Source organism: Bos taurus, chromosome 7, assembly GCF_002263795.3.
Source record: "Bos taurus isolate L1 Dominette 01449 registration number 42190680 breed Hereford chromosome 7, ARS-UCD2.0, whole genome shotgun sequence".
Lineage (NCBI taxonomy): Eukaryota > Metazoa > Chordata > Mammalia > Artiodactyla > Bovidae > Bos > Bos taurus.
Window position 1 is genome coordinate 60,601,003 of NC_037334.1, and position 25,049 is coordinate 60,626,051.

Here is a 25,049-nt window from a genome sequence, read left to right on the forward strand (position 1 = left end):
GTTGTAGGAGTCATGCTTAAAAACTTTAAATCTTATGTTTCCCCAATCCTGCTACATAATTTTAGACTCTTCAAACATAGCCTAACTGTACTAAATTGATATTTCCTCAAGTCTGAGTCCTCGAAGCATATCTCATTTTAAATAGAGTACATTTTAATTTTTGATGAGCTGTAGTTTTTTTTTAGATGTTTAGGGTTACCAAACATCTTGAATCATATAGAAAATATTATAGCGTGGTAGTTTAAGACTTGTACGTGTATAGTCTGTTTCTGACTTGCTCCTTGCACCACAAACTCGAGACGACGTGGCCATTTTCTCGCCAGTTACATGTCACATCAACTTCACCAGCCAATTTGTCCATGTTGGTCAGAATTAGGTCTAGAGTAGCAATTTCCCTGGTTGCTTCCTCTATTTTCTAGGAAACAAAATTGCCTGCTGGGGAAGTCAAGAACTTGTCAGATACTCAGGTTTTAGCTCAATGAGATGTTTTATTGGTGTGGACTTCTTAGGTGGCAGGAACTCAACTCAAATGACGTCAGGTAAAAGGGGACTGATGAGCTCACAAGACTTGGGAGTGTCCAGGAGCAGCCCAGCTGGGTTGAGGGGTGCACAGGGGGCAGCAGGTGGGTCTTCTCCCTGTTCCTTTTGTGTGCAGCTTCCCCTGTGCAGATCCAGGCTGCCTGCCTGCCTGTCAGGGGAAGGAGGGTGTGGCCAGCACCAGGGCCCCCCCAGGGCACTGTGGGAGCAGCGAGGCAGCATCTCCTGCCCGGCTCAGCAGAGAAGCCCCAAAGTGATGCCAGGGAGCCTAGCTCTGGGCACATGTGGACACCGGCGAGGAGGCAGCAATAGGCGAGCAGGGAAAACATCTAAGCCTCCAAACTCCAGTTTCCCTCTCTGAAAACACTGATAACCACAGGCCCTATCTTACCAGGCTCTGGTGAGGATTAAATGAACAAGTGCACAGAAAAGCCATCCCATCAAACCTGCCACCACCAGCCCAAGCTCGTGGTAAACACCCAGTCACGTCAAAAGGGCCATTCCCCCCAGCCATGACTAATAAATGCTGGCTGCTGTTAATATTATCATCATTATCAATACCTAGCATAGGGCTCAGCGTATGTTAGTGATCATTATTATTTTTTACTCAGTTACTATTGTTGTAAAGTATGTAACATAAAGTCTGGCATAGGCAGTCTCTAAGTACTATTTATAACAATAAGAATAATAAGACTACTTAGCACCTGCCACAGACAAGCACTCAGTACACTTGAATTACAGTGCTGTTACTATTGTTAGCATCCTGCGAGTTACTAGGCGCCTCCAGGCCGCCCATTCTCTTTCCCTTGTGCTGCCTGCTCGCCTCTGTGGCAACCAGCATCATGGTGGCCAAGCACTTTCCTCCTTCAAACTTTTTATTAAGCTTCAGGCCTACTTGATCATGTCAGGCCCAGGCAAACTGGTCTTTTCCACTTCTCCCCAGTGCCCTCGTCCCTGGGCACCAGCCCAGCCTTCCAGAAGGTGTGCTGGCCGCCAAGCCAGGCTTCTGCTCAGTGACTGCACCTGCCCAACCAGCCCTCTGCTTGCTGCGTGCCCCTCGCCCAGGCAGGCGCCAGCTCTGGGAGGAGGAGAGTAAGCACCACCCACCCCCTGCAGGTCTCCCCATTACTCCCTTCCCCTCACCCTAACTAGATCCTGGCCAACGGGGTTTGACCAAAAAAAAAAATAGCAGCAACAACTGACACTTACATGGTGCCTGCTCTTGGCGGACACTGTTCTCAGTGCTCTACACGTATTAACGCATTAATCCATACAGCAGATGTACAAGGCGGGTACTATAACCGTCTCTATGTTCTAGATGGGGAAACTGAGGCATGGAGCAGTCACTGCCCTGCTCTAGGCAATGAAACTAGTAGGTGTCATAACCAGGATTGAACCTTTGAGGAATATCACATTAAATAATGTATAAACTGCCTCATATATGGTGAAGATTTCCCAGTGGCCAAGATTATAATGATGATCCTGTTAGTGGGCTTCCCAGGTGGCTCAGACGGTAAAGAGTCCGCCTGCAATGAGGGACAACTGGGTTCATCCCCTGGATTGGGAAGATCCTCTGGAGAAGGGAAGGGCAACCCACTCCAGTATTCTTGCCTGGGGAATCCCACAGAGAGGAGCCTGGTGCGCTACAGTGGCAAAGAGTCACAAAGAGTCCAACACGGCTGAGGAACTTTCACTCACTCACTCAGTTGTTATTACTACATGTCAAATTCAACAAAAGGGCTGACTCCCCATTCTCCTCTTGCTAAGACTAGAACCCTTAGTAGTAAGTGAACCGTGTCCTTTGGTCTACAGAAGCGTCCCCTAGTGGTGGGCATGGGGAATTTTTTTAAGTTGAGGTAGTATGCTGCTGCTGCCGCTGCTTTTCAGTCGTGTCCGACTCTGTGCAACCTCGTAGACGGCACCCACCAGGCTCCCCCGTCCCTGGGATTCTCCAGGCGAGAACACTGGAGTGGGTTGCCATTTCCTTCTCCAATGCATGAAACTGAAAAGTGAAAGTGAAGTTGCTCAGTCGTGTCTGACTCTTAGCGACCCCATGGTCTACACATACATAAAATTACCCATTTTAGAGTGAACACCTTAGTAGCTTTTGGTGCATTCACAATGCTGTGCAACCACTGCTTCAATCTAGTTCCAAAACATTGTCATCACCCCAAAAAGAAACCCGCAGCCCTTAAGCAGTTGCTCCCTATTTCCCCTCCTCTGAGCCCCTGGCAGCCACCAGTTTCTTTCTGTCTTCAGATGGCATATTTGGGGTATTTCATATAGATGTGGGCTTTTGTGTCTGGCTTCTTTCACTTAGCATAATGTCTTCCAGGTTCATCCACATTGTACCATGCATCAGTGTCTCCTTCCTTTTTACAGCTGAATAATATTCCATTTTATGGATATGCCATACTTGTTCATCTGAGTGGGGATTTTAAAGGAGCCTTTCTAAGGTCCTAGCAAGGCTGTTTCACAGAAATAGTGCTTCTAACATAAAGGTGGAACTCAGAAACCTCACTTGTTACAATCAGAGAAGGAACCTAACAGTCTGGCTGGGATCAGGGGCTGAAATCTCAAATGCCTGCTTAAATGAGTGAGAAGGGCAGGGAGGCAGACTGCAGGGAGGGTCCCTGGCCTCCTGCAGGGTCTAAGGGCATTCATATGCAAAAATACTTTAAAATAAAAACATTGTGTTTGCCAAACAGAACCTTCAGCTGGGTCAGTTTCAGTCCCTGCTGCATCTATAAGCCTGGCTGGGCTTCTGGAAGACTGTGGCACCAGCTCCAGCTTTGGGTTTTATAAATCTCCACTAATGCAAAAAAAAAAAAAAAAAAGAAAGATGTTGACAAATTGAACTTACAGGTCTGGCAGAGATGTGGGTGGGTCCCCAAAGCTTAAATAAGCCAAAATGTTACAGGGGTGAGGTGTATTGTAACCAGTCAAAGAGGTAAGACTGAATGCTGACTCTGCTAGAGATTCAGAACAGCCTTACTGCTCGGCTGAGGGACAGTTTTAGAGATTTAGATTTCTGACTCTGAGTCAGCTGAATCATAAATAGCTAATCTTTCACTTCCATAACATTTGCAGAATCTGGAATTGTGGGTGATAGTCTCGGAGGATGAGAGAGTGACTCGTGACATCACTAGTCTTACTAACAGTGTTGAAGTCTTGCAAGTTAGTTCTGTCATGTCACATTGGTTTCTTTACCCCATGACATTCCAGGGGAACAGATTTGAAGTATTAACTGATAGTTAGCCTTGTGGTTCCCCAATTTAGAATCAAAAATCACCTAGGGAGCTTGTTAAACTGCAGATTCCCAGGCCCCCCTCTAGAAAATTGACTTCAGAAACTCTTGGGGGCAGGGCGGGAGTGGTCAGGATTCTGCATTTCACCAGGCTGCTGGACAGGTGGTCCACAGGTCCCATTTTAACAAGCCCTAATCTACTAAATCTTACAGACACTCAATCTGGAATTGTAGCTGTCATATCAGAGTTTAGACTATACCAGTTGTCCAAATCTCTGAGTCCAGTTCAGAGAATTCAACGGCCTAAAATAGAGTATCATGTTTCTCTTGTTTCTTCATTCATTCAGTATTTATTAAGAATCTGCGGTCCCTTCAGGTTTGTCCGTAGATAAAACAAATGTGAATCCTGCTTCTTGCAGAACCTACATTCTGGTCCAGATTGTTGAATGGGGAAAATTATTTTTTTTTTTTCTGTACAGAGGTGCCTGTTAAGTTGGAAGCAGAATCTCTAAGGGTTTGGAGAGATAATAAACATCTATTAGGACCACATGATGTGTCTCCTCAAAAATGTCCCTGCTGAGCAATTATATACCCAATGTGTGCTTGAATACTGCCAGGGACAGGAGGCTCACTCTCTGAGTGAACCCATTCAGTCTTTAAAGGTTAAATTTTCCTTCCCTGAAACTTCTGCCCTTAATACTTTTTTTTTTCAATTTTTGAAAGTCTTTTAATTCATTTGTATGCAATTTTGAAACGCTATTTTCCATTTACAGTTGTTATGAAATATTGCCTATATTCCCTGTCTTGTACAATACAACCTTGATCCTGTCTTATATCCAGTACCTTGTACCTCCCACTCCCCTGCCCTTAATCCTTGTTCTACTTTGTAAGACTCACTGAGCAAGTTAATCTCTCTTCCCCTGGAGAGGCCTTGATATATTCAAAAGTCCTTTCCTCCTTTCTGTTAGGTCTCCTCTTCTCCATGGAGAAGACCCTGCTTTAAGGCCTAATTTTGGGTCCCCTCGCCATCCTGGTCACCATTATCCTGTGGGCACATATCAGTCTGTCTCTCTTTTTTAAAAAAATACAAAGACAGGCTCCAACCAGTCATTCATTCATCTGCATCAGGTACTATTTTAGGAAGAAAGCTATTGACTGATGACATATGCAGACCATAATCTCACAGAGGTCTTTATGAACAAATCATCTTTTCTTACCTTCATTTATCTAAGTTTGCCACTAACTCCAGCAAATCCCTTCTCTTTATTTATATTATATATATATATGTAAATTTGTTTGTTTGGCTGGGCCCAGTCTTGGTTGCGGCATGTGGTATTTAGTTCCCTGACCAGGGATCAAACCCGGGCCCCCTGCATTGGGAGCACAGAGTCTCCCTGGACCACCAGGAAAGCCCCCCTTCCCTCTTTAAATGATATACTGCCAAAACCCAAACTTCTGATTTTTAAAAATTTCAAAATTGTTTTTAATTTTTAAAGATTATAACTATTTAATTACAGTTTATTTCTTCCTTTTGATCCCTCCCTCCCCCTTCATACACACACACTACTTATGAAAATCTGCTTTCCTGTATGCAGAATGCTGAAGCCAATTGCGGCTCGGCCTTATTTCAGAACAGATATGTCTGTGGCCTGCAGAGATCATCCAGTCTGACCTGTTCCCTCTGCGCTTTATTTCCCCCCGTGAGAACCTCCGTCTGACCCTTTACCTTCCCTGTGCCTCTCTCACTTAATCTCATGACCTTCCGAGACATCTGTGTCCCCCTCATCCATTTCCTACAATGACCTGTAACATGTGCTTCCTGCCAGAGCCACTGCAATAAACAACCCCTGGTGGATTCAGAGGCAACTCAGAGAGGACCCGGAAATGCTGTCTCTAATTATTCCCAAAGCTGGGGTCCCCACCCATCACTTGGTAATGGACACACCCTAAGATCGCTGGCTCCAGCTGCAGACCCAGAGTCCCCCTACTGGGTTCCGAGAGCCATTGCACTTTACATTGGGAGGAAATACACTCATGTAGAACCATTTAGCATCAGCAAGCAGACACCTGCAAACATCAGCAAACAAGAATAAAATCCCTATCCCTCAAGTGACAAAACTGGCCCTGGAATTCAAATTTTTGAGGTGAAAATAACGTCTGAGACCCTCCAAAGCCTACCTCACTGTTACTCAGATGAAGAAACTGGGACGGAGCAGAGCCCAGGAGGGCTGCTTGCTTTGGGCCCCTCCTGTCTCCACCTCACTGTTCAACCTTACACTACCCGCTGTCACTTCCTCAGTCTCCAGCCCTAGTGGTTCCAGGCAACAAACTGTAATGGAAAAGATATTCTAAAAACAAAGTCAGACAAACAAATGCCATCTGGGAGCTCAGGAATCTAGCCATTTGCTGGCTCCTTTCCTTTTAGGGTTGATTACAGGAACAGTGGCACCAGAGGGATAACATGTTCCTATTTTTCCTTCTAATCCAGGACACCTGTCCTTTCTTTGGGGAATGTGTGATATTTGGGGCTTCTTAACATGTGACTGGCCACCTGTTGCTCATGCCTTTCCAAATAGGCCTGTCCGGTCGGGGCCTGGCCAACTGGACCCCCCCTACACAAGAAAACATGGGCAGCCGAATATACTAAATTTGAGGAGTCTGAAGTCTCTTAGGATTTAGCAGGTCAAGACTCTGCTCTGAAGCAGAATGTGCATCATGACACCTCCTCCCCTTGAACGTGATAGCTCTGGTAGACTGCCCTAAGTCTCTGAAGAGAGGAAGGCTGGAGTTCACACAGGCTGTCCCTTTATCTCACCTCCACTGCCATTCATTCATTCGACAAATATTTATTGACCACCTGCTATGTGTCACTCACTGCCAATCGTCCACTCATCTCATCACCCCACGAACATGTACAGAGCCTCTGCTGAGAGCAAAGCCCCATGCTGGATGCTGTGGGAAACCCAGTAATGAAGTAAGCTCAGCTCCCACCCACAAGGATCTCTTAATTTAGTTGGGGTGATAAATCCACAAGCTACTATGTTTTAAGGCCATATGTGCTGGGAATGATACAGAGAATGACGGATCACAGAGGAGAGCCAAGTCACTCGCAGCTGGCAGGTAAGAAGCTTCACAGGATGTCATATGAGATGTGGACCTTGGGGAGGGCAGGGCGTGGACAGGCAGAGAGAGTGTGGGTGGTTGGAGCGACGTTGCAGCTGAGATCCAGGAAAACCAAGGGGTCCTCCTGGCTGCTGTCAGGCACATGTGCTGACAGGGGAGTAAATGGAGGTGGGCATGAGGAAAAACCCAGGATTCTGATGGGTGTGAAAGGTCTGAAATTATTATTTTCCTGGTCCCTTAGGTTCTGAGGTCTGGCACCCCATCTGCAAGCAGGCAGCCCGGGCAGAGAAGAAGTTAAAGGTAAGCAAAGGTGGTGATAATACCAAACCAGTTACTTCTGGTCCCAGGTTGGAGGCACTGCGCTTTGCTAGAGAATCACACCTTAGTGTGCACACTTTCAAATGTGTGCCTGTCTCCTTGGATTTCCTTAACAGTAACATCCACCTCATGGAGGTTTTGAAGGGATTAAGACATTGGATGTGAGAGCACTTTGAAAACTGTAAAGCACTGTATGAATATGAGTTTTTCATGTTTCTGGGGCGAGGCTACACCCTTCTCATTACTCACCAGGATGGTGGCATCTATGAGGCACAGATGCCATGGTTTTTCCCCAGCCTAAAGTCATTCATTAATAATAGTGATTAAAATTGTCACAGAAGTTGACAGTTTGCAAGGCGTCTTCACAGCCACCCTCTGATTTGTTTTAATACCGCAGGGCAGATGGGTAAGGAATTGTATCTTTACTTTGCTTGTGAGAAAACCAGGGCCTTAAAGAGGGTGGTGACTGTCCAGCAGTCATGCAGCCAGGCAGGAGCACAGCCAGCCTCCCCAGACACATGCTGGAGCAGCTGAGGTCCTGTGTCCCTCTGAATGACCGTGTGCTGACAAGTACCAGGAAGGCCCATGAATCTGGGTTCTTGATCCTAGGACTGCAGGAGGGGTGGGGCACAGCTCCTTAGTCCTTGATGCTGTGGAGAGGAGCCCTGCGGTGTGTGTTGGGGGCCCCCGATGACCTCTTAAAGTGTCTCTCCACCCTGGTCCCCCGGTATTAACTCGGCTGTTGGGACGCTGTGAAAGTTACCTGCTGGAATCTCAACTAAAAATGCGTGTGTACAGTTTCTGACCAGCTGGTTAAACTATATCCTTTGCCATCTCGTCTGTTCCATTTGTGAAAGAGCTGGTTTATTGATGCAAATTTTTTTGAGCTGTTGAGTTTTTTCCCCAATTTCTTCCAAGGCCTCTCCTTTTTAAGGTGTAAGAAGACATATTTGTCCTTTTCTTCCACAATTTCCTTCTCTTTGTTGGCATTTCTCAAACTTAAGTTACCTGTCTACAAACCTGATGCTTTTTGCTATATCTGTGTACCACTTATATAATCATGTACTTCTTTTTTTGTTGAACTCACTTACTCCTTTTTAGTTAATCAAACTTATTTTAAAATGAGACTTTGTATCACCCAGTGGAAAATCAGTATTGCTTTCTATAAATAGAAGGCAACCCTAAAATAAATTCATTGAAAATGAAATATTTTGGAAGAATAACTCTAGAAATTTTAGCTAATCATGTTGCCTGTAATTTCTTTTTTCTAAAAAAAACAGTGGGGGAGAGAGTTGGGGAACAGAATTAGCAATTGTTATTGAAATGTATTAGGACCAAATTAAGATTTCTTCCTTAATCTAACCAAGAGGATTGAAATAGAATTTTACATTTCTCTCACTCTATGACTCAGTATTATCAAATTTTTTCCTAAATTCATCTCCCCAGAGACACACTAGTCCATGATCTACGTTTGGGAACCAGTGCCATGTAGTCCAACTTAGAATGCTTTAGGGGCTTCCCTAGTGGCTTTAACTTGTAGGATGAGAGATCCTGAAGGGAGTGTAGCAGTCCTTAAGACAAGCCCCTCATTTCACAGATCAGGAATTCGAGATGCCTAAAATCACATAGTTTACCAGTGAACCTTGATTTCCAATTTGTTTACTATTTAACCGCACTTGCTACCACTCGCTTAAATACACCAAAGATGAACACAGTGCCTTTCTGTTAAGGGAGCCGTTAATCCATCATTGCCATTGTTCAGAGAAAGAGTTTTTAAGTTTCTCACTTAGGTTGATGTCATTTTGCAGTGGGTACACTATAAAAAGAATCAGCATATTGTGCAAATCATGCGACATTTAACCTACCTTTCCTTTTTGTATAAACAAAGTGCTAAAGAATGAGGCTAAGCAGTTCTATCCACTTAAAGTAAACACCTTATTGACTGGGATAAGCCAAAATGACAAGTTTTTATGAGTAGATTATTCTTGCCTGGAGAATTCCATGGACAGAGGAGCCTGGTGGGCTCCAGTCCATGGGATCGCAAAGAGTCAGACACGACTGAGCGACTCTTACTACTATCTAACAGGCCAGTTAAAAATACTTGAAAAACAAATTCTGTCCAACCATGTAAGGTCCTGTGCATTTCCACGTTCATTCACAGTCAGACATTGATTTAAAAGGCAGACTATAAAGAGGTAGTACAGAAAGAGCTAGAGAGTGCTTTTAGCAGTATTACTAATGTGTCCCAAAGAACTACACCCCATCTCCCCGCCCCACCAAGCGGCAGGCACAGCCTCTCACCCTCTGCCTTCCTCTCTCCCACAGCATCGGCGGACGTCTGAAACTTCCATCTCACCCCCTGGCTCTAGCATCGGGTCACCCAACCGAGTCATCTGCGTATGTATCACTTTGCAGCCACTAACCCCTTTTCTTCCCCGGGGCCTGGTAACTAAAGATTTTCTGCATGCGTGCTCAATCACTAAGTCATGTCCAACTCTTTGCGACCCCATGGACTGTAGCCCGCCAGGCTCCTCTGTCCATGAAATCCTTCAGGCAAGAATACTAGAGTGGGTTGCCATGCCCTCCTCCACGGGATCTTCCTGATCCAAGGATTGAACCCACGTCTCCTGCATTGCAGGCAGATTCTTTACTGCTGAGTTGCCAGGAAAGCCCCAAAGAGTCTCTAAAGACAGGCAAAGTTGGCAGTCAGGTTTCCATCCATCTGGTATCTCATGTGTGCCTGTCCTGTGCCAGGCTCTGTGCTAGGTCCTGAGGATGCAGCAGGGCACAAGGACAACGTGGGCCCTGCCCTTGTGGAGCCCGCAGCCTCATAATAGTTACAGGGATCGTATAGTGCAAGAAGAAAGCTTGGATCACAGTGGTATTTGGAGTAGGTCTTGAGTGGGATGTTGATGTGGAGATGATGGTGTGTGGTAAAGAGGCAGACAGGAGGAAGAAGCCATAGGAATGTGGAAACATGGCTGTAAAGGGTCTGCAAACATGAAGAGCTTTCTGATCATGTGAGGAGTCCAGGGGTGGAGTAAACTGCATGCCTGAGTCTGAGTTCCCAGCCCCAGATGCTTCAAACACGGAGAGGCCCCTCATTTGCAGGGATGTGGCAGAAAGGACAAGGGTTGAGTTAGATGACTTCACAGGCCCCTTTGATGTGTAATGTATTCATTCATTCATTAAGCAGATAGGTACTCAGTGTCCCCTCTGGTCTAAGGGCTGGGCTCTGGTGAACCGCATTCACCTGCTGCCTGTCCTCGTAACACTGACCCCAGAATTCCACAGATAATAGGATGGCACTCTAATAAGTACTCATAAGAAAACGTGCAGGGTGCTCTGCTGATGCTGCAGATGAACAGAGGGACCTGACAGCCTAGGATCATTTGGAAGAAGACTCCTGAGGAAGAAACAGTTAGCTCAGGCCTGAGAAGTAAACGGAAGTGAGGTCACAGAGGTGGGGGTGGGCCGATCCAGAGCAGACTGCAGTCAGTAGCCACGGGGCCCAACAGTCAGCAGACCCCAGATTCCAGAGCCTTGCAGCCTTCCTCAAGTCAAAGGGCCACGAAGACCAGAAATGAGGGAAGTGGCCTAGAGCAGAAAACCCGCTCCTCATAAGAAGCTCTGGAGACAGCCAGCAGCCCACCATTGCTTCATCATCATTTCACTCCAGACCCCCATTGTTTCCTCCTTGATCCCTGGATAACGTCCATTGATGAGACTATTTCCTCTCCTTTTGTCCTCTTTTCAAATGAAAAAGAGATGTGAGTTACCACTGACTGCAACTTCAATATGGGTCAATACAGCCATATGGCTTCCACAAAAGACAAGCGACTTTGATCACAGGCTGTCCTCGTTGGAGATTCCGGTCCAGAACAAGAGAGCTAATAGTCCCCCTGGTGCTGTGAATGGGGTCAAACCAAAGTAGGATTAATGAGCTTAGTTTCAGGGCTTACAGGGTGAGAAGGTCACTGACAAAAATGAGCATGTCTCTAGAAGAGCGTTACCAGGATATGGGAGCTCAGACAGACACAGGGACACAGAATGCCACTGGCCCCTGGCTGTCCCCTCCCTGGGGAGCCCCCGAACTTTGTGATGTAAGTTAGGCCCTGATGACGTTCACCGAGTTCTGAGTTCATAGAGTTGCCCCTTGGAGAAGCAGCCCCACTCCAGATGAACAGCAGGAGCTGGGGGCACCTGCCATGGTGTCCTCCAAATGGGGGCTTATCCACGGAGACCAGTCACCCCTGGCAGCCCAGCACCGGCCTGTGTATCTCTCCTCCTGTATTCCCCTGCTGTCACCTCCAGCTGCTCTGGGAAGTGACTGCCCTTGTCATGTGAGCCTTGTTTTAAGTCAGACCATTGAAAGCATGGTTTCCAAATTCAAGGAAGAATCCATTCAGCCACTTCTAGGGCATTTCATAATAGGCAGAAAGACCAAGTATTGGCTTCATGTTCATAAATTTGGAGGTTTGGTATTAGGATGATCCATGAACCTGGAGGGGCAGGTTCTTTCAAACTTTGCTGCACTCCCCACTGACTGCTAGAATCATCCCCAGCCCAATGTGTTCTCTTCCTTCCTTCCTTCCAGCTAATTATGTTAGGATGCTTCTGATATTGACAAGTCTGTAAGATGCCAAGAGCTCTCAAGGTCAAGATCTAGCATCCCAGGACGAAAGGCAGCAGTTAATTCAGCCAGTGGAGTCTCCTGATAAGGTTCTCTTGCCCACACACCCGCAGATTGGTTCAGACGTGGGCATCTGACCTGGGCAGGGTCTAGCAGAAATGAGATGGCATGGTTCAGGGGGTGTAAGTGTGAAGGGAGCATGTACAGAAGCATGGGTAGGGCCAGGGCACCCGTGAGACCTACTGTGGCAGAAGGGTGTCGCCACCCCCGGCCTAAAGGGAAGGACTGGCCAGGCTGGAGCTGTGGCAGAGCAGCCAGGACAGGAGTCAAGTCCACCAAGGCAGGCAGGGCTATGCAAGGCAGACACATACACAGCTCCTCTCTCCACTCAGTGTCAACCTGCAGGCGCCCCCTGTTGACCAAACCCAGCTGACAACCAGAGCGCCTGCAGTACAATCCGTGGGACCTCAGAGCTCAGAGCAGGGCCAGGAGGAGTGGGCTGTGGGTCTCAGTTGAGCAGACAATGAACAGCACAGTGCCCAGACAGCAGTGGGATGGGATGGGATGGAGGAGTGGAAGGGCCTTGGGAAGTGTTTAAAATGTCAACAGTCCTAAGGTCTTTATGAAAGTTGCTGTCTCTATGGAAGTCTTGACTCCTGAGACTTCCACCCCCTAGGTACTGGGAGAATATTATACAATAATATAGTCTCCCTGGATTCTCTCTTAATCTACCTCACCTCAGGACCTCATAAGCCACAGTGGTTTCGGGAGATAGATTCTGATTGACCACAGTGGAAACCGGGCGGCCAGAAACAGGTAATGGCTGGAGGATGCAGACACAGAAAGGACATGGCTTCGGGCGCCATGAGCCAGGTGCTGTCCCCAGCAGGGGAAGCTGTCCCTCAGCCCTTGTGCTTCCTGGGGGCTGCACTCAGGTGGAGTCAAGTGGTCGATAGAGGCTCGCTTCAGTTCAGTGCGAGGAGCAGCTCTCTGAGTGCAGCAACCTCACCGTCCCGGGAAGCCAGGAGAGGCCAGTGCAGGGGACAGGCTCCCAGGCTAGACTGCCTGAGATTGAATTCTAGTACTGCTACTTATTAGCTATGTCACCTTGGGCGAGTTCATTGATTTCTCTGTGCCTGTTTCCTTATGCAAAAATGAGGATAATATTAGTACGTACTGTTAGAGCTGGGGGTTCTATTAACTCAGTTAATCCACAGAAGGGACTTAGGATGCAGTCTGGCTTATTATAGATGGTCATCACATGTTTGCTGGAGTTTTACTGTCATGATTAACTGTCTTTACATCTTCAGCATCTTCTTCAAGGATGCCCTCACTGTGTGGGCTTGGAAGGCTGGATTCAGCCCTGCTGGCTAAGTGGTACAAGTTAGAGGATCTTTTGGGCTATAATTTCCTCATCTGGAAAATAGGAATAATATTTTATTTAATTTTTATGTTATATTGGAGAATAGTTGATTTACAATATTACGTGAGTTTCAGGTGTACAACAAAGTTACTCAGCTGTACATATACACATATCCATTCTTTTTCAGATTCTTCTCCCATTACAGAATATTGAGTAGAGTTCCCTGTGCTATATAGTAGGTCCCTGTGGACTATTCATTCCACATCTACTAGTGAGTACTTGTCAGTCCCAAACTTGCAGCCTGTCCCTCCCCTCTATCTTGACAGCCATAAGTCTGCTTTGAAGTCTGTGAGTCTGTTCATTTGTATCATTTTTTTAGATTCCACATAGAAGTGATATCATGTGGTATTTGTCTTTCTCTGTCTGACTTATTTCACTTAGTATGACAACCTCCAGGTTTGTTTATGTTGCTGTAAATGGTATCATTTCCTTCTTCCTATGGCTGAGATTCCACTGTGTGTGTCCACTCCTCTGTTGATGGACACTTAGGTTGTCTCCATGTCTTGACTATTGTAAATAGTGCTGCAGTGAACACTGGGCTGCATGTATCTTTTTGAAGTATGGTTTTCTCTGGATATATGCTCAGGAATGAGATTGCTGATTGCTGATCATATAGTAACTCTATTTCTAGTTTTCTAAGGAACCTCTATACTGTTCTCTGTAGTGGTTATACCAATTTATATTTCCACCAACAATGTAGGAAGGTTCCCTTTTCTCCACACTCTCTGCAGAAATTACTATCTGTAAACTTTTTGATGATGGCTACTTGACTGGTGTGCGGTGATATCTCATTGTAGTTTTGATTTGCATTTTTCATAATTAGCGATGTTGAGCACCTTCTCATGTGCCTTTTGGCCATCTGTATGCCTTCTTTGGAGAAATGTCTACTTAGATTTTCTGACTATTTTTTTATTGTTTGTTTTGTTTTCTTTGATATTCAGCTATATGAGCTGTTCATGTATTTTAGAGATTAATCCCTTATTGGTCACTTCATTTGCAAATATTTTCTCCCATTCTGTGGGTTATCTTTTTGTTTTGTTTGATTTCCCTTTGCTGTGCAAAAATTTCTAAGTTTAATTAGATTCCATTTGTTTATTTTTGCTCTTATTTTCATTACTCTATGAGGTAGATCATGGCATCTGGTCCCATCACTTCATGGGAAATAGATGGGGAAACAGTGGAAACAGTGTCAGACTTTATTTTTTGGGGCTCCAGAATCACTGCAGATGGTGACTGCAGCTATGAAATTAAAAGACGCTTACTCCTTGGAAGGAAAGTTATGACTAACCTAGATAGCATATTCAAAAGCAGAGACATTACTTTGCCAACAAAGGTCCATCTAGTCAAGGCTATGGTTTCTCCAGTGGTCATGTATGGATGTGAGAGTTGGACTGTGAAGAAAGCTGAGCACCGAAGAATTGATGCTTTTGAACTGTGGTGTTGGAGAAGACTCTTGAAAGTCCCTTGGACAGCAAGGAGATCCAACCAGTCCATTCTGAAGGAGATCAGCCCTGGGATTTCTTTGGAAGGAATGGTGCTAAAGCTGAAACTCCAGTATTTTGTGGCCACCTCATGTGAAGCGTTGACTCATTGGAAAAGACTCTGATGCTGGGAGGGATTGGGGGCAGAAGGAGAAGGGGACGCCAGAGGATGAGATGGCTGGATAGCATCACTGACTCGATGGACGTGAGTCTGGGTGAACTCCTGGAGTTTGTGATGGACAGGGAGGCCTGGCGTGCTGAGATTCATGGGGTCGCAAAGAGTCGGACACGACTGAGTGACTGAACTGAACTGAACTGATGAGGTAGATCCAAAAAGATATTGCTATGATTTATGTCAAAGAGTATTTTGCCTCCTCTAAGAGTTTTATATTATCTGGTCTCAAGTTTAGGTTTGTAGTCCATTTTGAGTTTATGTATGATGTTGGGCTTCCTTGCTGCTCAGTGATAATGAATCCACCTGCCAATTCAGGAGGCACAGTTTTGATCCCTGAATCAGGAAGACCCCCTCGAGAAGGAAATGGCAACTCATGGGATTTCTTTGCCTAGAAAATCCCATGGACAGAGGAGCCTGGTGGGCTACACTCCTTGGGGTCACAAAGAGTTTGACTTAGGGATTAAACAGCAACAACAATATATGATGTTAAAGAATGTTCTAATTTCATTCTTTTACATGTAGATCCAGTTTTCCCAACACCACTTATTGAAGAGACTTTTTCTCCATAGTATATTCTTGCCTCTTTTGTGGTAGATTAATTGACCATTGGTGCATGGGTTTATTTCTGGCATTTCTGTCCTGTTCCATTGATATATTTCTGTTTTTGTGCCAGTACCAAACTGTTTGGATTGCTGTATCTTTGTAGTATAGTCTGAAGTCAGAGAGCCTGATTCCTACAGCTTTGTTTTTCTTTCTCAGGATTGTTTTGGTTATTCAGGGTCTTTTGTGTTTCCATACAAGTTTAAAAATTTTTTATTCTAAAAAATAGGAACAATGTTGACCCTTCTTTCACAGAAGTGACCTAACATTTAGAAAGGGTCATTCCTGTACAGCACAGGACAGCACACACATGTGCTCAGTGACCGTCAGCCCGGGTGGAATGAATGACCTGTCTTATTTTCACATTTTCTGAGTCTTCCATCTTAACTGAAGAGGCTCATTCCCTCTGTGCCTGGCTTTTATTTCCACTCTCCTTTCCCGCTTATCTTTCTGCTTCTTTCCTATCCATTTCCCTCTTCCTCAGGCTAAAGTGGATAATGAGATCCTTAATTACAAAGACCTGGCAGCTCTCCCCAAGGTTAAGTCAATCTACGAGGTACAACGCCCTGACCTCATTTCCTACGAGCCTCATTCCAGATACACGTCCGACGAGATGCTGGAGAGGTGTGGCTATGGAGAGGTACGGGGTCTCGCCCTCTCTCTGGGGCCGTTGGAGGAGAGGAGAGCCCACGGGGTCCCCAGGCCCCTCAATCACAGAGACTGAGGCCTCCATAGTGGTGGCCCCCAGACTCTTTTAAACTGGTTTTTATAGTCAACACTTAAAAATCAAGCCATTTCATCCAAAATCTGGCTTTTCTTGAAAGAGCAGAACTGGCAACACTACCCCAGTATTTCCACCACCTGGAGATAGGGAGCAGCACCCTCTGTAGGCAGGACACCGGCTCCCCAATTCTCTCTGATCCCCACTACACCCTGAGAACCCCAACATTAAAGCCAAGAACCTGTGACCACTTATTGCTTGAGCTGTTTTTCCTCTTACAGTGGAGAGGTTTTATACACAGCCTCCAGCTCTCATCACCAGCCAGGCTCAGAGGCCAATTAAGTTTATAAACCCTGGTTAGGTAGGTTCTCTGGGTGTTGCCCCTGGCCTATGCTCAGGGCAAGAGACACTCTTATAAAAAGGCAGCATCAGAAGGGTTTTGAAATAACTAAATGGCTGCTGGACAGGAGAAGGCATTCTCTGGGGTAGGCAGTGGTCCTACTACCAGAGGTCCTGGCAGCAGACATCCCGGGAGGTGTCCAACCCATCCCAGGCCCCTGCGCTGAGATCGTCTGGCACTTTAGAAGGGGTCCTGGCCTTGTCCCCACTTCGCTGCTGACCTCTTCCTCTCTTAAGGAGGATGGGGTTTCATTTGATTTAAGAGCCCAGGGCTGAGATTCTCTGAGTTCTGGCCTCTGAAATGGACCAGTAAAAGGAAACCAAGCAGTTGGTAGAGGCTGAGTCTCCTGAAGCCAGAGATGGCAAACAGGGGGCCACAGGCCAGCTCTAGATGTGTTTTGTTTCACTCACAGAGTGTCTTTTAAAAATGTAAATTAGTTATCAACATTTAGACATTAGGAGATTTCACATAGGTGTCTGCTCTTCTGTCTTGTCTTGGAAATAAGAAGCTGTGTTAGCATGGGGCTGGCCTGGGTGCCCTGGAGCTGAGCGCCATCCCCTCTGTGGGCAATGCCTTCCATCCCCAGCTTCCTGCTCCCTGCCCACTCCTGCCTTGATGGCACCAGCCTGGCTCTTGCTTGGCCCTGCATTTGGGACCCCTGCCCTGGGCCCTGTCCTCTGAACCACAGAGGGGGTGTGAACTGACGGAGGGACAGGGAAGGGCCATGGACTGGCCCTGAGCTTGCAGTGGGGAAGCTGGGGTCCCAGTGAAGACCCTACCGATCCTTTCCCGAGGGGCCCCGAGTCCCCTCGTCCCCTCTTGGGGACAGGATCTCAAGGTTCCCTCCCACCCATGAGCACCGCTGACATCTGGCAGGTGAAGTGTTATCCGGGGTGGGGGGCTGGGGGGCAGCTGCAGGCCTCTCTCTGCTCCGTGTAACCACTCTCTGTCCCTCCCTCTCACCCTCCTCTCTCCTTTCGCTCCTTCCACGGCTGCCTTCAAACTTCGCCTCCAAGTCGCTGGGAACCTTATCTCCCTATTCCCAGGTAATTAAGCTGGTTCCGGGAGACCTTTTCTAGAATCGTGTCCTTTTATGCTGACCAAGCAGACTCCTGATTTAGCTCTTGCACAGCCTCCAAAGGTGCTCCCACAACCTGAGCAGAGATGGGGAGAGTTAAGAGCATGACCTGGAGGAAGTGGCAGTGACTTTAAGGGCAGAGATGGCGGGGAGAACCTTCCTTCCTGGGATGGCCTCCCTAACGCTTCTGTGATCCTCGGTCAGATCCCTGGGACTTGACCTACGGGTTGTATTCAAGGGTGTGTGGGAGCGAGTGAAGGCCCTGAGAAGCCACTGCAGCCTCTCGGGCTGCGCGTCACCCAGGGAGGGGGCGTCTGTATTCAGGAGGGTAGCACCGTGCTTCAGCCCCCAGGGATCCCAGAGTCACGTCACTCCCCCTGCTGCCTGCCGGACCCTTGGCTCCAGGCCCCCCTAATGCGGGTCTTGCTCATGGCCCTGCTTCCTCCCCTTCAGGACATCTATGAGAACCTGGACCTCCGGCAGAGACGGGCCTCCAGCCCAGGATACATCGACTCCCCCACCTACAGCAGGCAGGGCATGTCCCCCACCTTCTCCCGCTCACCTCATCACTACTACCGCTCCGGTAAGGAAGGGGGAAGCCCCCAAAGGGACAGGAAAAGCCAAGGGACAGCACCGTGGTTTATGTCCCCAGCTGTGGAGACAGCATGGGGTTCCACGGGACATCTCCATCGCAGCATGGTTCCCGGGAGGCCTGTGGCACCCAGGCCTCACCAAGTCCCCGCCGATGCCCCTGGCAGGGGAAGAGGAGGGAATATGTGGCACTGAGATGCCGCGGGAGGTGGGTGGTGCGCTGCTGGGGTTGGGGGCAGGGGAAGTGGCAGACTGCCCAGCCGCCCTGGCTGAGAGAAGACGCCTGCATCTCCGTCGTTTGTCCTGTCCCATCCAGAGGGTAGGACCAGAGGGCCAGAGTGGCCTGGCTCAACCAAGGGCCACTCAGTGGTTAGGGATGAAGTGGGCAGAGCAATTAAGGGAGTGGCCCAGCTGGGGCGCTAAGAGGGGCAAAGACGCTCAGTGCTGTTGGTTCTTAACAACCCACAAAATCTGACTTGGGGGTGAAGCAGGACAGCGGGGCCAAGCCTGTTTCTGCAGATGCGTGCATGAGAGCACAGCACCCCCGCATCCTGCCATCGCCACCTCGCTGCTGCCGTCACTGCCGCCGCTGCATTAATGCCTGTTTTCTCTGTGCCTCTGTTCTCTCTGGGGACCACTGCCTGCGCGCTCCAGGGCCCGAGAGTGGCCGGAGCTCTCCATACCATAGCCAGTTAGATGTGAGGTCCTCCACTCCGACCTCTTACCAGGCTCCCAAGCACTTTCACATCCCAGGTAGGCTGCCAGCCTGGAATTCCCAGCATGGGTGCATGCTCCACGGGGTCACCAGCACCGAGGAGAAATGGGTGCTGGGGACCCTCCCTAACCAGTCACCTGCACTAGCCCACCTCCAGCTCCAACACGCCCACTAACCTTAGCCCATCCACAAGACAGAACCAACCTTGATCAGGACCACCAGGAAGCAGTCCAGGGAAGTGCCTAGAAGGTCTGAGGGCTGTGATGGGACGTGGCAGTAACCGTGCTAAAGGTCATGGGCTTTTGCACCAAAACTCTTGGGACTGAATCCTTGATTCTACTGCTTATAAGCTCGTGACCTCAGGCCAGGGACTTAGCTTCCTGGAGTCTGAGTTGTTCCTTCCGGACAGCCAACCCTGTTCTGGATCCTGAAGGTGCAGCTGTGCTCAAACCAGCCCACTCCCTGCCTTCAGGGTGTTTTAAGTTCTAATGTGGGAAGAGAGCTAATAAATAAGTAAACAAATAAGTAAAAGTATAATTTCAGGAGATGGGTGCTAAACGAAATAAAGACAGGGCGCTGTGGTCAAGTGACGGGGTGGAGGAGCCTGGGCTAGGTGAGGCAGTCAGGAAGGACTTCTTAGAGGAGGTGACATTGAAGCCAAAGATATCCCAGGGTTAAACATCCTGGGTGGAGGAAACAGCCAGTCCAAAGGCCCTAAAACACTGCCTGCAGCAGGCCAGAGTGGCTGGAGGTGGTGAGCATGAGGGAAGGTGATGGGAAGGTAGAGGAAGGCAGAGGGTGGGGGCCCTTGGAAAAGGTCTTACCCTAGTAAGTTCAGCAGAGCCAGGCCTAGGCCCCTGTCTCCCAGCTCTGAGCCCAGGTTTTCACTGCCCACCCACTTTTTCCCAGAAGTTGGTCCTGCCGTTTCTTCTACACCATTCTCAGTTGCCCCAGAAAGTTCTCATCTGGTCTATTTGGGTGGAGGGTGGGGGTGGAGAGTGCGGAACCATGGCTGAAAGGTTCTGGGGACATCCATGTGGAATGAGGCATGGCCGCCGGGTGGAGGTGGGGGCACCTTCCCGCACGGAGTCTTGCTGAGCACAAGCCTGCCTTTACCCGCATGCCCACCATTCCAGCCCAAGCCCCTGCCTCAGGCCCGTTTGAATCCATCCACCCCGTTTCCCCTCTTCTTTCCTGGAACCGGATGGGATGAGGTTGGAGGCTCACCTTTAGAAGAGGAAGTCCACGGGGAGGAGTGGGAAAAGCCTCAGAAGCTGCTAAGCACCTCTCTTCTGGGACCAACTGACCAACTGCTGTCTCCTGTTCTCCTGTCTTTCTCTCTCCTTTTCACTGTCCCTCCCTGGTCTGTCTGGCAGCTGGAGAAAGTAACATCTACCGGAAACCCCCGATCTACAAGCGGCATGGTATGGTCAGGGGCGGAGAGGGCTCGGCAAGGGGAGGGGCAGTTAATAACCTGTGCAGGTGGCTCGGCAGGGCCACTGAGAGGGACGCTGACAAGGATCCAACTCAGTCTGTGTTGGCTGCTCACTCATGGTGGCCTCAGGTGGGGTTTGGTGTCATTTCAAAAGGGCAAGGAAGGCCTGTATCCCCTCTGTCCTTCCCACCATCTCACCTCCCCTCACCCCTATCCTTCCCTGCTGGCTGGTGTCCTAAGGTCCATGGTCAGAGTAACCCTTGTCAAATGCAGGGGCCCTGGGAGAGTGACGCTCCCAGGCATCTGTCCTCAAACTTGGAGGTCCATTAGAATCCCGTGGGATGCATACAGGTTCCTGGGCCCCACCCCGGACTTAATCCAAGTTGTGTATTTGTAACAGTTTCTCCAGGTGATTCTAATGTCCAGCCCAGCTTGGGAACCACTGCTCTAAGCTGTTCTCTGTCACCATGGCCTGGGAGTACATGCCTGAAGGCCTGGAGACGGGGTGTGGATGAGAAAGGGGCTGAGGGTGCCTTCATTCATTCATCCATTTAGTGTTTCTTACAGAATGGCCTGTGGACCACCTGCACCCGAAATTTATTTACCAATCAGATACCCCGACCCCACCCCTGCCCTAGACTTCCTTAATTAGAAAGTAGCCTACACGACTCTGCACTGTAACCCGCTTCATTCATGACTCCTACCTGTGCTCAGAGTGGGAACCACTGTTGAGAGGGAACCACTGTTGAGACATGTTCATTCTGATCCAGTTCCGGTCTCACTCGCTGTGTGGTCTGAGCAAGGCTCTCCCCCTCAGGTGTTCAGATTCCCAACTGTGAAATGAGAGGCTTGACCTCAGTGTTTTCCAGCTCTAACACCCATGTCCCAGACCCTGGCCTGGATGTGGCTTCCCTCCCCTGGGCTGGAGCCCAGTGAAAAGGGACTGTGTGTCCAAGACACTCTTCCTAGGACATCAGCCTCCCTGAAGCTCTCTCTCCGGGTCCTTTGCAGGTGATTTGTCGACAGCAACCAAGAGCAAAACAAGTGAAGACATCAGCCAGGCCTCTAAGTACAGTCCAGCCTACTCGCCAGACCCGTACTATGCGACAGAGTCTGAGTACTGGACCTACCACGGGTCCCCCAAAGGTACCACCCCCCTCCACAAGGGAGCCAGGACCAGAGCCCTGTCACCTACGCCAGGGACACAGAGGGCTAGGACAGACAGTCGCCATTCCTTCACACAATAATGCATTTACTCAGCAAACACGTACTGAGGGCAGTCATAGGCCTTCAGGAGACACTAGAAAGCAAACGAGAGCAGGTCCTGGCCTTGTAGACAAGACATAGGCCCCAACTGGAGAGGGTGGTGAGGTACAGCAGGTAGAGAGCTGATGGCAGGGGAGTGTCATGCAGCCTGGAAGATGACAGAAGCTTCTTAAATGCAGAGCCTCGGCTGCCACAGGAAGGGTGAGGAGCAGGTAAGCCTACAGGATGTAGAAACACAGCTGCAAAGACGCAGGATCAGAGGATGGGCTCTACTGGAGCAAAGGAAAGCCTGTCAGCTTAACCTTGAGCTCAGAGAGGGAAGGGCGGGGGTGGGGGTGAGAGACCAGATACCACAGGGCCTTAAAGATTTTGATCTTTATCCAAAATAGTAGGAAGTTGTTAAAAAGTGGTGGCGTGATCAGATTTATGTTTCTAAGAGACCACTTTGGCTGTAGGTGGAAAATGGTTTGGAGAATGGAAAAGAGAGGATTGTGGGCAATGGAAGGCTCTCATAGGCACCTGGCGGGGGGTCTTCATGGTCCTCAAGGTGCCAGCCCACCAGAGGGTGTTTCTTTCAAGTATGGGGAGGAGTTGTCATTAAGTGCCACTTTGCTTCAGCATGTACCTTTAGTAATGAATGTCCATTTGAGCAGTTTCATGGGAGCTCAGAGGTGACCCTGCCCTACCCTCAAAGAATTCTCCATTTGGAAAAGAGTTAGACACAAGCACAGATGTAACCCAGAGAGGAGGAGTGGGCAGTGTCCACAGGAGACAGTGTTCGGAGGGGAATCTTAGATGAGACTCTTTCAATCACAAAAAAAGGAGAAACAATATTTAAAAAAAATCTCCAAATGGCTTGAGGTGAAACAAGGATTTCCTGGGTCAGGTGACTGGAAGTTTCTGGGGTACAGCTGGATCTAGAGGTGGGTGGGAACCACCAGGACCCGAGCAGTCCTCAGGGCTGGGTGGCTCCAGCCTCAGGCTGACTGTCCTCATGCCAGGATGAGCTCTGGCGGGTCCAGGCTGACCCCCTGCCCTTGGCAGAGAGAACACCTTTCCTGCCAGTGTTAGCAAGAGTCCTCACATCGTGGTTTATTAACTCTGTCTGGGCTGTTAGCTTTGCCGGCGCTTCCCAGCCTAAGAACGGGAAGGGACACTGGGTGTCTCAGTACCGGGAGGCCCACGGTGAAGGCAAAGTGCACTGGTGAGGGGTCGCCCATCTAGAAAGTGGCAGCGCCAAGCAGAAACCCCCTGTGAAGGCTGTGCTGCCCCCGACGCCCTCTCTCCAGGGCAGGGGCTGATCCTAGCTGTCTTTTCCGGCAGTGCCCCGAGCCAGAAGATTCTCATCTGGAGGAGAGGAGGACGACTTTGACCGCAGTATGCACAAGGTAAGCAGGCCACACCACTGAATGAGATGCTGCCATGGTATGTCACTGAGGGTTTTTTCATTTGTGAGGGACAGAAACCAAATTCAAACTATGATAGAAAAAAAGAAATGCAAAACTTGGCATAACAGAAAAGTCGGCTGGTAGGATTAGCTGTAGGTTATTCCTGCCATCAGGTGGTCAGTGGGTACCAGTGACTTGTATATCGCTGGTGGGAATGGAAAGTGGTGCAGTGGCTGAGGGAGTCTGTGGCCCTCACAAAGTTCCAGGAATTACAACAGGAACTGTCGACGGAAAACACACACACCACCTGAAAGGTACGAATTATGTTTTATTCAGCAGATATACTGAGGACCTAAGCCCAGGATTCAGCCTCTCAGATAGCTCTGAGATAGTATTCCAAAGAGGTAAGGGAAGAGCCAGGATATATAGTTTTTTTCAAAAAAAAAATCAGGAAGTTGAACATCAAAAGATTGCTGCTGACTAAAGAAAAAACAGACATTTCCAGGTAATGAAGTTAGCCCTTTTCTATGTATGGGAAGATGCAAGGGACTGGGCTCACTGAAATCATTCCTTAATTTGCATCTTAACTGTCTAAGGTCAGTATCCTGTTTTTGTCCATCCTGAACCCCCTCAGGGTATACCACTGAGACAAGCCACAGAGGTTGGTGGCAGCAACATCCTTTGTTTATTGATATGGCAGGTGACATCCTTTGCTCACAGTGCTTCCTCTTGGTAATAAATTTGACCAATTTGGGAGGTACTGCATGACCGATTTTGTCCCTTGGTGCCAGGAAGGTGCATTCCTAGATCAGGCAAAGATTCTGTTGACAGGCCACTGAATGTGCTGATTTTCCTTGGATTGGGTCCTGCTGATAATCTAAAAGTCTCTGGGTCATGTGTCTTACTAGTCTGTTATGATCCAGGCAATGTTTTCCCTTGTTCCTTCTTCCCATATCTAGAGTTGCACAATTACAATTATTGTATGTACAGTTATGTACATGATCAACTGCCTTGAGATAACATTAAATTTGTTGGAGGCTTGATTACCCATTGGTAATGTAAGAGATAACAATCTTATAAAACAGAATATAAGCAATACAGCTGGTAACATTAATAAACTGATTGTGCACCAGAGAGAGGCACAAAGTATAATAATTTGAAAACAACAAGAAAGAACAAACTAAAAGAGTAATTAGTATAACTAGTTGTAATCTGGTCAAAACAAGTCATCAAGTCCACAGGGAATCCAGCTGGAAAAGCCAAATTCTGGAAGGATCAGGTAGAGAAACAAAGGTAAATGTTTCATCTTTGTTTACAAAGGTATACTTTATCAACTTGCTGTAGGTCATAGTGTAAGAGGAAAGTTTTTCTGGAAAACATAAATTAAAAATCAGTAAATATCAGAAAAAGTCATAAAATTATCAATCATATTTATCAATCATTCAGTCCCATGTAATTAATTCCTATTAATCTCGATGAAGTTGTTAGGTTTTCCATTCGTTTTTAAATTTCTTACCCAGTTCAGGAGTATGATCTAAAAGTTATCAGAAACTTATGCTTATCAAATGTCATTTTTAATGAATCTTTTTTAAGATTTTCATTTTATAGAAGTGTCAGAGTAAAACAGTGATTGTCTATAAACAACAAGACTTAAACTGGCAAGGTTAAAGATCTGACTTATTATAACTGACAAGATACTTGGATATTTCTGTGATATAGAACATTTTAAGATAACTAGAATTATGGCTTATAGCTTTATAGTAGGACATATCAAATTTTCAGGAATTCCATATAAATTTTGGAATATCTATATTAATGATATTTAGCCATACAATATAACCTTGATAGTCCCCAACCTTTGGCACCAGGGAATGTTCTATGGAAGATAATTTTTCCATGGACCAGGGGGATGGTTTCA

The 25,049-nt window shown here is 47.8% G+C and overlaps 1 protein-coding gene and 1 long non-coding RNA gene across 17 annotated transcripts in view; one reads left to right on the plus strand and one right to left on the minus strand.

The window, feature by feature from the left end:
• ABLIM3 (actin binding LIM protein family member 3) overlaps positions 1–25,049 on the plus strand; it is a 135,401-nt gene that overhangs the window by 95,313 nt on the left and 15,039 nt on the right. The window contains 9 exon segments of one of the 3 annotated variants that reach the window (NM_001099127.2): positions 7,149–7,207; positions 9,551–9,622; positions 16,022–16,177; positions 17,675–17,704; positions 18,190–18,319; positions 18,982–19,080; positions 20,419–20,466; positions 21,489–21,623; positions 23,067–23,131. In NM_001099127.2, coding sequence (NP_001092597.1) covers positions 7,149–7,207; positions 9,551–9,622; positions 16,022–16,177; positions 17,675–17,704; positions 18,190–18,319; positions 18,982–19,080; positions 20,419–20,466; positions 21,489–21,623; positions 23,067–23,131 — 794 coding nt within the window. 3 annotated transcript variants of the gene reach the window in all.
• Positions 23,442–25,049, minus strand: part of LOC101903540 (uncharacterized) — a 119,158-nt gene continuing 117,550 nt past the window's right edge. For all 14 annotated transcript variants that reach the window (XR_009495295.1, XR_009495294.1, XR_009495296.1 and 11 more), the window contains one exon: positions 23,442–24,500. This is a non-coding gene — a long non-coding RNA (uncharacterized lncRNA). The remainder of the gene's footprint in view (positions 24,501–25,049) is intronic.